The sequence below is a fragment of the Rhinolophus sinicus genome, linkage group LG04 (assembly GCF_036562045.2).
Source record: "Rhinolophus sinicus isolate RSC01 linkage group LG04, ASM3656204v1, whole genome shotgun sequence".
Taxonomy (NCBI): domain Eukaryota; kingdom Metazoa; phylum Chordata; class Mammalia; order Chiroptera; family Rhinolophidae; genus Rhinolophus; species Rhinolophus sinicus.
The window spans coordinates 126037223-126050537 of record NC_133754.1 but is presented as its reverse complement, the minus strand read 5'-3'; the positions used below and the strand labels follow the sequence as shown (position 1 = coordinate 126050537).

General features: G+C 36.6%; 1 protein-coding gene across 1 annotated transcript in view; it reads right to left on the bottom strand.

Moving 5' to 3' along the window:
• The window catches only part of HAUS6 (HAUS augmin like complex subunit 6), a 34548-nt gene extending 22764 nt beyond the window's left edge, over positions 1-11784 (bottom strand). Inside the window, exons 1-8 of the mRNA XM_074331521.1 lie at positions 11385-11784; positions 8209-8304; positions 5943-6021; positions 5062-5194; positions 3990-4137; positions 2389-2454; positions 2031-2079; positions 9-179 (exon numbers count right to left, since the gene is read on the bottom strand). Coding sequence (XP_074187622.1) covers positions 9-179; positions 2031-2079; positions 2389-2454; positions 3990-4137; positions 5062-5194; positions 5943-6021; positions 8209-8304; positions 11385-11512 — 870 coding nt within the window. The 5' untranslated portion in view covers positions 11513-11784. The remainder of the gene's footprint in view (positions 1-8; positions 180-2030; positions 2080-2388; positions 2455-3989; positions 4138-5061; positions 5195-5942; positions 6022-8208; positions 8305-11384) is intronic.
• Positions 11785-13315: the final 1531 nt, after the last annotated feature.

Genomic DNA, 13315 nt, shown 5'->3' with positions numbered 1-13315 from the left:
ATGCTTACCTGACACATTTGTTTCTCAATTTTGTCGAGTAAGAGCCCTGGAACATTGATAGTAATATTAGTTCCATCTAAAGTATATTCGTTAACAAGACTAAGGACTGAACTAACAACTTCTCTCTCATTTTCCAAAAACGTGAGTGTTTCATTCACTGAAGCCCACAAAGACCGAACCTTTGAAAACACAAACAAAATATTAAAGTCTATACATAATCTGTACATAAAGAAATGTAAAACAAATATATGCTCACTCCCAAGAATAAATGAAGTATTCCTGGATTCTGGAGAGAAATTAACTAACTGCATTTTAATAGTCTAAAAGCACTGATAGTACTTCTAAGGGGCCTTTGTAACTAAAGAATTTTTCAGGAGAATCTAGCCCACTATGATTTTCGAAACAAATCTAAGAACCCTTATACTATAGCAAGATGCAATTAGTATTTCCGGTATTCGGACACACCAGCAATCTAATAAAGATTTTTCAGGGAGAAATAATAACACTACACACGAATTTTAAGTCATTCAAGTTTTAAAAAGTTAAAAATGTGAAAAACCATGCTTCTTTAAAAGCACCAAAAACTGTTAACCCAAAGGTCTGCCTAGAGTAAAAAGTATATTGTACTATATTCATAGAAAAGAACGCCATACAGCAATGAGAAGAAACACACCTATACAACACAATAGCATGGATAAAACAGCATGAGTGAAAGGAGTCAAACACAGAAGAATATATTCTAGATATTCCGGTTTATATAAATAGTTCAAGAGCAGGCAAAACTAATCTTTAGTGTAGTAAGTGAGGACAGTGTTTATCTGGGGGAAATGGTTGTGAATGAAAGGGGATCGAGGCTTCCGAGATGCTGGTAACGTTGTTCCCTAAACTGGACGCTGGTTACATAGATGTCACTTTGTGAAATTTTGTCTAGGTATAGATTTATGATTTTTGCGCTTTTTTGAATGTTATGCCTCAACAGAATTTACAAAAGAGGGAGGGAGGTGGGGAAATATGATAATAATACCCACGTTGGTGTCTGTCTTCCCATGGTGTAAAGTTGTCCCCAAAGGCAGATTCATTGGCAGATAGTCTAGAGGTCTCACAGGATATCACTTTTTGGTGAACTTATGAAGATCCAGGATCTCATTCTCAGAATTTTAAAGTCTACAAATTTTACCTTGCCAATAGCTCAAAGTTGAAACTGAACAACATTAACCAAACTCAGGAGAGATTGCTGTGAAAACTTTAAACAGGTTTCATCCTAACCGATTAAATTTATAATCAAAGATACTGCATTCATTAATCGGAATATTCATATTCACTAATCTGGAAGCTCTGTGAAAAAAAGTGGCTTTGCCATTTTTCTTCATTGCTGTGGCTCTAATACATAGAAAAATGCCTGGTACATGGCAGGTGATCAATAAATTCACTGAATGAATGAACAATTATTTCCTGAGGACAGCACTCACCTTTTCCAGTGGCAAAGTGCCTGGGAAGCCATATTAATACCCAAAGCAGCTTGGTGATCACAGAATCAGAACAAAGAGCCTGAGATGTCACCTAACCACAAAGAAGGCCTAAGAAAACACTCCTATCCCACATGAAAGCCAACCTCTGAAAGCCTCAGATCATTTATGTCAGCCATATTCCTCTCTACTACCAAGCCAGCCTCAAGTAACTTCTCATTTTTCTTCCATACTTACCATCTCCCTTCAGTTACTGTATTTTATTTACATAAATAAATACTATTAAGTTACAATCAAGCTGAACTTTACTTGCTGGCATGAAAGACTTTAAATTAACCATATTTAAAACTGCTTTTGTATATATTTAGTCACGTATTATAAGCTAGTTTTTCCAACATATTCAAACATTTCAGAGGTACCCTGTTGATACCTTTATCATTTATAAAGAGTTAAAAAAATAAAAAGTGCTACAAAAAAAAATGACTGTCCAATTAAGTAAGCAAAGAGCAAACATTGCATATTACAAAAGTAAGATGACATTTCCCCCTTCAAAAGTTATCTCACCTTTTCAATTTTCTCTTGTATATTACTTTGGTCATCATAAGGTTCCATTCTAGTTAAAAATTAAATAATCTCATTAATCATTTTTTTTAAAAATCACACGGTCATTTACCATCCAAAGAGTTAACTGATCTGCAAACCCACCCCCTAACAACTACTCCAATTAAAAACAAAAATAAAATTCTAGCTCAAAGTAATAATTTATTAGAAGATCTGGACTAGGAATCAGAATTGTATTCTATATTTATCTAACTATTGATATATTATTTATAATGTTGCTGGGACTCTCAGTTTCCTTACCTGTAAAATGCAGAAGCTAAACTGATATGTAAGGCAACCTTTGGCTCTAGAAGTTACTTACTTTTTTATTTGGTTTTGATGTCCTATATATTCTGATCTCAAAATTCGTACTTGTTTAACTGACAATCTGCAACAAAATACACAAAATGACAACTATACAGAAGCTCCTCGACTTACAAGAGGTTACATCCTGATAAACCTACTCTACGTTGAAAATACCATTAAGTTCAAAATACATTTAATACACCTAACCTACCAAACATCACAGGTTAGCCTAGCCCACCTTAAACATGCTCAGAACACTTACGTTAGCCTAACTTGGGCAATTACCTTGAGTTTCATCTTAAAAGTAATTGTCTTCCCCTCTTCTTCTCACCAAAGCAGGGGACACAGATGGCCATTTTGTAAATATGATGGATGCACAAACACAATATCCCTAATGCTGGCAACACAGTACACTGCAGAGTTATCGGCTGTTTACCCTCATGACCGTGGGCTTGACTGGGAGCTGCAGCTCACTCCCGCTGCCCAGCATCACGAGAGAGTATCACAGCACACGTTGCTAGCCCAGAAAACGATCGAAATTCAAAATTTGAAGTACAGATTCTAGTGAACGTATATGGCTTTCACACAATCATAAAGTTGAAAAATCTGAAGTCTAACCATCGTTAAGTCAGGGACCTTCTGTAATTCCATTACAATTAAATGGTAGAGCCATTTTAATATTTCCCCCTTTCCTATCTTTGCTGAAGGCCTCTGAGCACTGCTCTTCCAAATACAGCCAGCAGCCAGCTGAAGAACTCTGCACTCCCTTTTGGAGTTAGAGGAGTGATCTCACACAAAGGCTGCTATCAAGATGGACAGGACTTCTTGGATCATATACTCTCTGACATTGAATAAAAATGTTGGAGGTTAGTAAGACTACTCTGCTCTCTTATCCTTGTCTCACATACATAGCGGGTAAATTTAAATGGTATCTATGACAGTTAAGCAACAGTGCAGTTTTAAGGCAATTTCAAAGGATTCTGTGGCTTTTGTAATAGATAACACAGCACTTTAAGGGTTATCTTACTGTAGTTGTTAGTAATTGTAAAAAATTATACACAATTTACTTGAGAGTAAGAACCTTGTCTGTCTTGTTTAATGCATAGGACCAGTGCCTAAACAGTGTCTAGCACATAGAAGTAACTCAAAAAAAAAAAAAAAAAAAAATTGGCTGAATAGATGAACCTAAATATAAAACAGTATGAAATGGTTAAAGAAACTATGGAATACCTACTTCAAGGAATATCTGCTTAATAGATATTCAATAGACTATCAATGGCAACATGGAAAAATTTACAGAATGAAATATTAAGAGAAAAAAAGGATACAAAACAGAATGAACACTATACAACCTTAAAATATATTTCCATGTTATAAAAAGAAAAAACTCCTAAAAAATTAAATTTTTGAACTGATCTTTTCCTTTTTTCTAAATTTTAATTTACAATATACCTAAAGTTTAAAATATTTTATTCAGAAGTTACCTGGCTTTAAAATGGAAAGACAACAGCAAAGGAATTTTGAAGTAGGCATGAATTATTGCCATTGAAGGCCTATTGATGACATTTTTCAAAAAGAAAGGAATTTTCATTTTCTAACTATCAAAATATTACTTACTGTGCATTTTCCCGGTATTTTCGGGAGACAAAATCTTCTCTTTGTAAAATACGTAAAAATCTGTTACGTGCTACATGGCACCTGGCAATGCATTTGTGCAAATCTTGTGGCTTTGTATTAAATGTCTCTGTAAAATGTATGGATGAATCTATATGGAACACAAACAAGATCATAGAAAACTTAAGACTTATAAGCTAATAAATATCAAAAATGGATTTTATTATTACATATTTATAAATAAATAATTTTTTTCTTTTCCTTTTTTTTTTAATTTATTGGGCAATAATTAATTTTTAAAGAGATTAACACACACACACACACACACAACTGAAAGAAAATAAACCAAAATGTCAGTAATGGTTGTCTCTAGAAATTGGAAGATGATGGGGTTTATGGATCAACTTTTCTGTATTTTCCTGTCCATGTTTTATGAGCATAAACCAATTAAACAGAACAGCATATTTAATATGCTATAAATAGCATTCTTTTAAGTCTTAGCTTAAATATCCAAACTGTATGTTGTTTCTGTGAATTAGCAAATATATCAAATCCCTTTAAAACACCAACTTTTAACAACAAAATTCCCATACATTACTGGTAGCCAAAATAAATCTCAAATTCAACACATTTAATACATGTATTAGAGGCAAACTATAACCTGCATGCTAAGATAGCCTGTTGGCTGATTTTCTGAGGTCAGCAAGCTAGGAATGCTTTCTACATTTTTAAAGGGATTTATTAAACACACACACACACATGCACACACACAGAGGTATGTGTGACAGACCTGTGTGGTCCACAAAGTTTAAAATTTTTACTATCTGGTCTTATATAGAAAATGTTTCCCAACCCCTATATTAAAACATAATAAAATAATCTCAATAGTTTATGTTCATTATGAGAGGATTTCAAAATACAGTTCTAGTAGAATATTAACCATTTGCCTGTTGAGGTAAATTAATGTTTTTATCTTACATTGCTTTAATAAAATTTCTTGATAATTTATAAACTGCAAAGTATAATACGAATTTAAGAATCAAACAAAAAAATTCCTATTATAAGCTTAACTTACCTTTCGAATGAGTTTTTATATATTTTATTGCAACAAATCTTGCAAAATGATACATCAGATGAATAAACTTAGGACCACCAGGAGAAAGAAACAGTGAACCAACAACCTGAGGAAAGCTACTTCCACATTCAGCCTATGGAAAAAGGAAATAAGATAATTTGAAGACCTTATGAACAATAACTTTTACATTTACATCACACTGTTTTTGAAGTATGACAGGATTGATCAGAATTAGTCCATCTGAACCAGAAACTGAATTTTTGAATCTTTCTAAACTCTTGTTGAACAAAATAATTACAATTATAAAAAATAATTACAATATAAAGACACAATTACTGATACTATTTGAGACACAAACTAAAATAATCTATGGTCAAAGTTTGCTTTAAATAAAAACTATGATATAAACTCCAAGGAACTCAAAAACTTATTTCCAATGTATATATCCAGCAAAGCTAGTTTCCTAGAAATATACAGAATCCCAACAAAAAAAAATCAAAAAGTATTACGCTAATTAATATTTCCTAGCTTATACTGTTAGCATAAAAGCATTAAAAATATTTCACCTCTAAAAATTATACTATTATGTTAATTTTATACCTCAATAAAGCCAGGAAAAAAGTTGTCATTTTTAACTTTTTAACATATATCTTTTTTTTACCCCCTTCCCCTTCCCCCTTTCCGCCTTCCCCCCACCACCAACTCCGAGTCAAACCGTTGTTTCTCAGTCTAGTTGTGGAGGACACAGCTCACTGGCCCATGTGGGAATCGAACTGGTGACCTGGGTTTTTCGGAGCACAGCGCTCCAACCACCTGAGCCAACTGGCTGCCCACATTTTTAACTTCTTCAAGTTTGCATCTTCCAAAAAGAAAATACTTACAGAAATCTTTTTTAACCATTCACAGCAATGTTTCCGGAATTCAGCATCAGTTTTTTGGTCAAATGGAGGCCAACAAAGTCTTAAAAACAAAAATAAAAGCATTAGAATTATCAACAAAAAAGCAAATTGAACCAAATTTAGAAATATCAAATTTCTCTCCTATACTAAAAACAATAATGCTAAATGAATCAAGGCTAACATTCGTAGATTTCAACTAAAAGGAGGCACAAACCTGTGAGAAATTGGGTCTTTTTCTTTATAAATATCTATAGGGTTGAGTCCAGTTTAATGCAAATAATCAATGAATACATATAATAAATGAAGGAATCAATCACTATTAAAACTACTAAAAATCAGTTAAAGATGAGAACACTCTTAATGGATTCAATGGACTAATACATAAAGATGGTATAAATAAATTAGTATGTTAAGCCTGGAAGAAAAAAAAAAGAAACATAGTTATACATGAAGAGCACACGAGAAAGAATGGCATGAGAGATTTTGACTCCTAGAGATGACCTGTACCATGGTCAGCGGGTGCTATTGTTTTGTGGATAAACAAACTATAAAATTATTAAGAAAAGCTTTGCCTCAGCTTTGGTTAAAAATAATAGACTTCAAAATTGACTTATTGCTTTCCCCAATAATCATTTTTGTCTAAATTTTTATTCTGAGGCATAGTTATTTGTTTAGGGCCCCATGTTTTTCATATTTTTACAGCGTAACATAATTCTATGTTCATAGGAAAAATTAAGTATACATAGAAAAAAAGATTAAAAGGATAGAATATCAACAGTGTTATTCTCTGGTTGGTGGGTTTAGGAATGATTCCTACTTCTTTATTTACATTTTTCTGTATTTTCTGAATTGTTTAAAACAAGCTGTATTTTGTTTATAATCAAGGGGGAAAAAAATCAGAAAATCTATTTTTATTTGGACAGAGGAATCCCCATACCATAATGAGAGGGATTTCCAAAATAAATGTTTCAAATATACCTATTCTTCTGGTCACTATAACTTTAACTGAAGATAAAATATTAAGAATAAATTATCAAAAAAAAAACAATACCCTAAACAATGGACTTGTTATTCTCCTATATTAAGAGAATAATGGGGCCAGCCCGGTGGCTCAGGCGGTTAGAGCTCCATGCTCCTAACTCCGAAGGCTGCCGGTTCGATTCCCACATGGGACAATGGGCTCTCAACCACAAGGCTGCCAGTTCAATTCCTCGAGTCCCGAAAGGGATGGTGGGCTCCGTCCCCTGCAACTAAGATTGAACAGGGCACCTTGAGCTGAGCTGCCACTGAGCTCCCACATGGCTCAGTTGGTTGGAGCACGTCCTCTCAACCACAAGGTTGCCGGTTTGACTCCCGCAAGGGATGGTGGGCTGCGCCCCCTGCAACTAGCAACAGCAACTGGACCTGGAGCTGAGCTGCGCCCTCCACAACTAAGACTGAAAGGACAACAACTTGACTTGGGGGAAAAAAAGTCCTGGAAGTACACACTGTTCCCCTTCCCTAATAAAAATCTTAAAAAAAAAAAAAAAAGAGGCTAATGGCACAATACAAATATCAAAATAAATTTGAACACTTTTCCTGACAGAAGAAACCCAAATCACATGTAATATAACTTGGAACAAAGGCTAGTGGGTATTCACATTTTTATCTCCTTCGTAAATTATTTAATTTCAACAGTATATAACAATAAGCCAAACTTAATAAAAATTATTTTTGCCTACAGCACCTAACACTATTACATATATAGAGACAGATAGATAGCTATATATATCTCAATAACAAAAATAATAAGGATTTACAGAGATCTAGAAAGTAAAAATAGACAAAACAATTAATACTGTCTATAAAAAAAGGAGTAAGGCAGGGGGTAATTAACCAAAAAAAAAAAAAAAAAAGTAAGGCAAAATTGAGTGTACAGGTAAATTGGTACCAGCTCACTGTTTTGCCCAATAATGAAGACTATGAAGAATGTTAAGAACTAATTTTATAAAACAAACTCTTAACTTCCCTAAGAAACATACAATGATATTAAGATATGTGATTTCAAGATAAGTACCAAAGAAAAGGTCACTCAGATTTATAAAAGTTAAACACTAAATGTGTAAGACTCAAGCCTAACTTTTGTGACACCCATTCAAAATAATACTCAAAAGCCAAAGTTGAAATTCTGGCTTATATCAACGCATAGTCCCTTTTCAAATTTGAGAATGACTACTTACAAAAAGAAAATTAAATAACTTTTACTCACTTGAAAACTTCTTTGGTGAGAGACTGGTCCAGCATTTGAAACAAAAAATAAGAAACTATGTGAAAGGCATCACGATTCAGCTTGTCAAACATGTTCCTAATGGTTTAAACAGAAATAGAAGCAGGAAAATAAAAGGAAAAATGGTTAATAAAAGTAAGTATTATCAAAAGCTGTATAAGAGTTTGACAAATCAATATTTTTCATTCTCTTCAAGAGGTCAAGGCAAATTAATTTTTCTCATTCATGTACATTTTTATAACCAACTAAGAAAAACACAAGCTTTTATTTTCTGATTCTGAAAAATGCAAACCAAACAAAAGAAAACTGGTTGAATTTGCTTTATTACAATGAGAATATTCTACAAAAAGAAAAGGAAAAGCTAATTAGGTAGAGAGAAAACCATGGCCAGGGGCCGGCCTGGTGGCTCAGGCAGTTAGGGCTCCATGTTCCTAACTCTGAAGGCTGCTGATTCGATTCCCACATGGGCCAGTGGGCTCTCAACCACAAGGTTGCCAGTTCAATTCTTTGACTCCCGCAAGGGATGGTGGGTTCCACCCCCTGCAACTAAGATTGAACACAGCACATTGAGCTGAGCTGCCTCCCGGATGGCTGTTGGTTGGAGCGCATCCTCTCAACCACAAGGTTGCCAGTTCGATTCCTCGAGTCCCGCAAGGGATGGTGGGCAGCGCCCCCTGCAACTAGCAACTGGCAACTGGACCTGGAGCTGAGCTGCGCCCTCCACAACTAAGACTGAAAGGACAACAACTTGAAGCTGAATGGCACCCTCCACAACTAAGATTGAAAGGACAACAACTTGACTTGGAAAAAAGGCCTGGAAGTACACACTGTTCCCCAATAAAGTCCTGTTCCCCTTCCCCAATAAAATCTTAAAAAAAAAAAAAAAAACACCCTGTCCTTTGGGGAAAAAAACAAAAGAGGGGGGCTGTGAGGCACTGGCATGCATGACAAATAGATGTGAGTATTCCTTCTGTGAACACATAAAGCTATTATCTTGAGATGAAAAAAAATTAACATTAAAGTTCCATGCTATAACTATGTATAGTGACAAATGGGTACTGGAATTATTGTGTTGATCACTTTGTAAGGTATATAAATGTTGAATCACTAGTATACACCTGAAACTATATAATACTATATGTTTAATACTGTAAGTATAATTACAAATAAGTTTATTAAATCCACAAAAATATTTTCAAAAAATAAAGTTCCCATGCTTATCAAGCAACTGTTTGTCCTTGGAATGTTTCTATTCCTCAATACACAGAAATTAGCTCTTACCTCCTTAATCTCTCACAAACTTGTTATTTTTTCACTCCTCTTTGACACTTATTTTAATTTTCACTAATATATTTGTTGAAGGTATCTGTTCACCCACTAGACTAAAACTCTATAAGGTAAAAGTTTATGTCTATTCTGTTCACCACTATATACTCAGGTCCAATACTGTACTCAACTAATTATTTGTTGAATAAGCAAATCGAATGAACCCCCTTTTTCTTTCCATTCCCACTGTCACATTAGTTTAGCTCTACTGTAACTGCAAAGCCCTGATTCCCCCTCTAATCCATTCTCTGTAAGGCAATCAGAATGATTTTTCCAAAAAACCAAATCTTTGGGGCAAATACCTAGGAATGAAATTGGATCAAATGTTAAGGGTATGTTTAACTTTATAAGAAAAGTGGTTACACCACTACATGTTCACAGAAACCAAAAATTCATAAAACTGCATACCAAAAAGAATGAATTTTACCATATGAATATAAACGAATAAAAAATGTTTTTTAAAATAAATTTGATGCCACATGTATGCTTAAAGCATTTTAAAGATGACATTTGTTTCAAATTGGTAGATTCCTCCCAATAACCTATGATTCTAAAGACATAAGGGGTAAAAATATCAATGACAGTGTTGGGGGGAAAAAAACAACTGCTATTACTGAACCAGAACTTGACAGATTTTAACTAATTTTCAAAGACAGAAAGCAGATTGCAATTGGATAAACCAGAGCAAGGTACGATTGCTAAAACGTGGTAGAAAAGGATGCAGTGGCAATGGGAACCGTTGTTAGTGGAGGCCTGAAGCAGCTTTAAGTTTCTCTGCCAGTACAGAGAAAATGAGATTGCTATGGGGTATTAACTCATGTGCGATAAGTGAAATATTTATTAATACATAATCATAGCCTGATAAATGCTATCCACAGATTGTCAATTGTTAGAATTCTAGACAAAGCATTTCTAGATGTAAATAGTAGTAACTTCTAAACAAATAGTTACCAAACAAAATTTAATTACAGCTCTAAACCTTGACAGTAAAACAGTCATAACACAGTTTTAAAAAAGTCAAGAGGGACAAGGGGAAGTGTAGGTGAGCTAATTATTTCATAAATAATAGCTACCTTCATTGTGAAATTTCACACTATGGAATCAAGAAACACTTGAGATTCATACATCATGAAATAAAAGCATAAGCACATATAAAACATTGCCACTAGAACTAAAACAACTAATTCAGGAAGATAGAGAACAGGAGATAGCCTATGTATCCCAAATTTCCCTTGGCCTGCAATGGGAAAATTAGATATTGGCTAGTTAGTAAGCTAAGACACAGAAATATAAACAAAATATTTACATTTATGAGCATAACCATATATCATTAGTGACAAAGAAGGGAAGGGGCTTTCACTTTTCATCTTAATACCCTTCTCTGTTTTTTGTGTGTTTTTTTGCTAACTGTGGCATGCCTCAGTCTGCGAACTCAAAACGTAAAAAATGTAAACTAAAGAGCAACCACCCAGAAAGGCTCCCTTGTGCCCTAGAGGTGTTTGCTTATACGTCCTTCCACTACCAATTTGCCATGCCTCCCTCGATTTCACAGACCACGCAGCTTTACCACCAAAGCAGGATTAAGCTGGCCCTTCAGTTTTGCCCCAACTGAGACTCTACTCCCCTCCACACTGCTCCCCGCACGGTTCTATAATTGATAGTCTGTGCCACCAGGCTGGCAGCCACTGGGAGCAGAGGCGTTGTAGCCAGTGCCTGGCACACAGTAACCGCTCGATTCCTTGATTCATCAACCTACGAGGTCCGCGAATGGGCGGGTCACCCCAGCGTGTCCAAGCTCAGACTCCCCCGCCCTCCGGCCCCGGCCTCCTTACACTCCGAGGTGCGTGTGCGATACAATCTTTCCGCAGGCAATGGTCGCCGGGCCTGGCTCGAAGCCAAGCGCCTGCAGATACATCCAGAGATGCGCCTTCTCGAAAGAGGTGACCCAGGCCAAGCTCATCTTCGCGGTAGGCAGTGTCACTGCAAAGGCAAAACGCACAGGCCCAAACGATTCAGAGGGCCCTCAGGCTCCTTCCCTGGGGGCAACCAGAGGTCGCGGCGGCTCCTGCATTGCCACTGCCTGCTCCTGTCTAGCCCGGAGCCATTTCACCGCAAATGGCCGTAAAAGTCTCAGGGAAACGGAGCCTCTAACGGTAATACAGGACAGCTGCCTAAAACTACGACAAACCAAGACTCCCGCGCTTCCGGCAAAGCGGTTTGCGCGCGCCGCCTGGCTTCCGGGGGAGGAGCGACTTCCAGGGACGACTATATCTCCCGCCATGCAATGCGCCCTTCTCTCTGTCCCTTCCCGCCACGCCTAAGCCTGGAAACTACAAGACCCACAGCGCACTGCGCGACCAGCGAACTATTTCACGCTTGTGTAATCACAAGCAGTATTTTAAGGGATCTTCCAGCTTGGCGCTTTCTGATCTCTAGTCTTTGCGGTTATTTTTGCGCATATAGACTTATTACGTCCGATGAAAACCGTAGAAGGCGGACTATGGCTCCATGTAGTAGAAAAAGCACTGGGTTCTATCCTAAATTATTCTCACTAGCTGTGTGACCCATAACTAATCACCTAATCTCTGAGTCTCAGGTCTGTTATTACTAAAATCTTCTGTATCCTCAAATGCTGAATGTTCCTTTCATCTTCTTGCTCTAAGAAATCTGGCTTTCCCCTAAGCCTACGCTTCCCCCTGCAGCCCTCTCAATTGATGACTCTTTTCTCTCCCACAACCTGTGTACAACGGCCTGGAAATGGGGTGGTACCCTACTTATTTCTCATTGCCACCTCTGGCACTTACTGCCTCACTAAAACCATCTGCTCCGTTGAAGTTGATGCTACACCCACAACTCTTTCTCGTGGAGGTCACGAGTAAGAGCCCCGGGTTGCTGGACCTCGTTCTGAGATTTAGCGCTTAATTCGCTGTCTCTCCAACATTACTCCGGGGACAAATTTTTGGTAATTTCAATATCCATGTAGGTGCCTTGGCGTCTCAGTTCCTTGATCTCTTCTCAGCTCCCTGGCCACTTTCTCTCTGTTAGATTTATCTGGCAGAACTCAAATCCCGATTAAATCCCGTTCTCAGCCTATTCCACACCTGCAGCTTGGCACCTGCAACACAATTATGATGCCTGCTGTCACTCAAAATTCATGATAGCTCAAGTGGCTCTTAGGCCTACCTTCTCCTACTATTCTTCCCAAGTCTCACTCTCCACACAATTATACATATCTTCTTCCCTCCCTTAAACTTCAAATACCTCTTTTCCCTTCCTCACACTCAATGATGTCCTGTATTCTTAGTTAATAGGTGCTTCCAGAAAATAATTTTCATCAACAATTTACCAACCTGCCTATGTCTTTTTCCATGTATTCTTCCTTCCCTTTTGTTAATCTGGGTGAATAAAGGTGTGCCTACATAAGACCAGTCCTTTCACTTATTCAATGGATAATACTCCTTTTCTCCTACTCAAGGAGTTTGCTCCAGCATTTGTCATCTACTTTGTCCCGCATCATCAATTCTTCCCATCAGTACGAGTATACAAACATGCTGTATGTAATATCTTTTTTATCTGATTTTTTTTAATGATGGAAGGCATTCCCAATGCCTTTCTAGCTACCACTTCATTTTTCATTACATCAAAACTTCTCAAAAAAAAAAGTTATCTATACCCACCTCACTGCTAACAGAACTTGTTGAGGCCACTTGTATCAATTAACATTCCTTGGTTGCAAGCAGCAAAACTGACTCTGAGGAGTTTT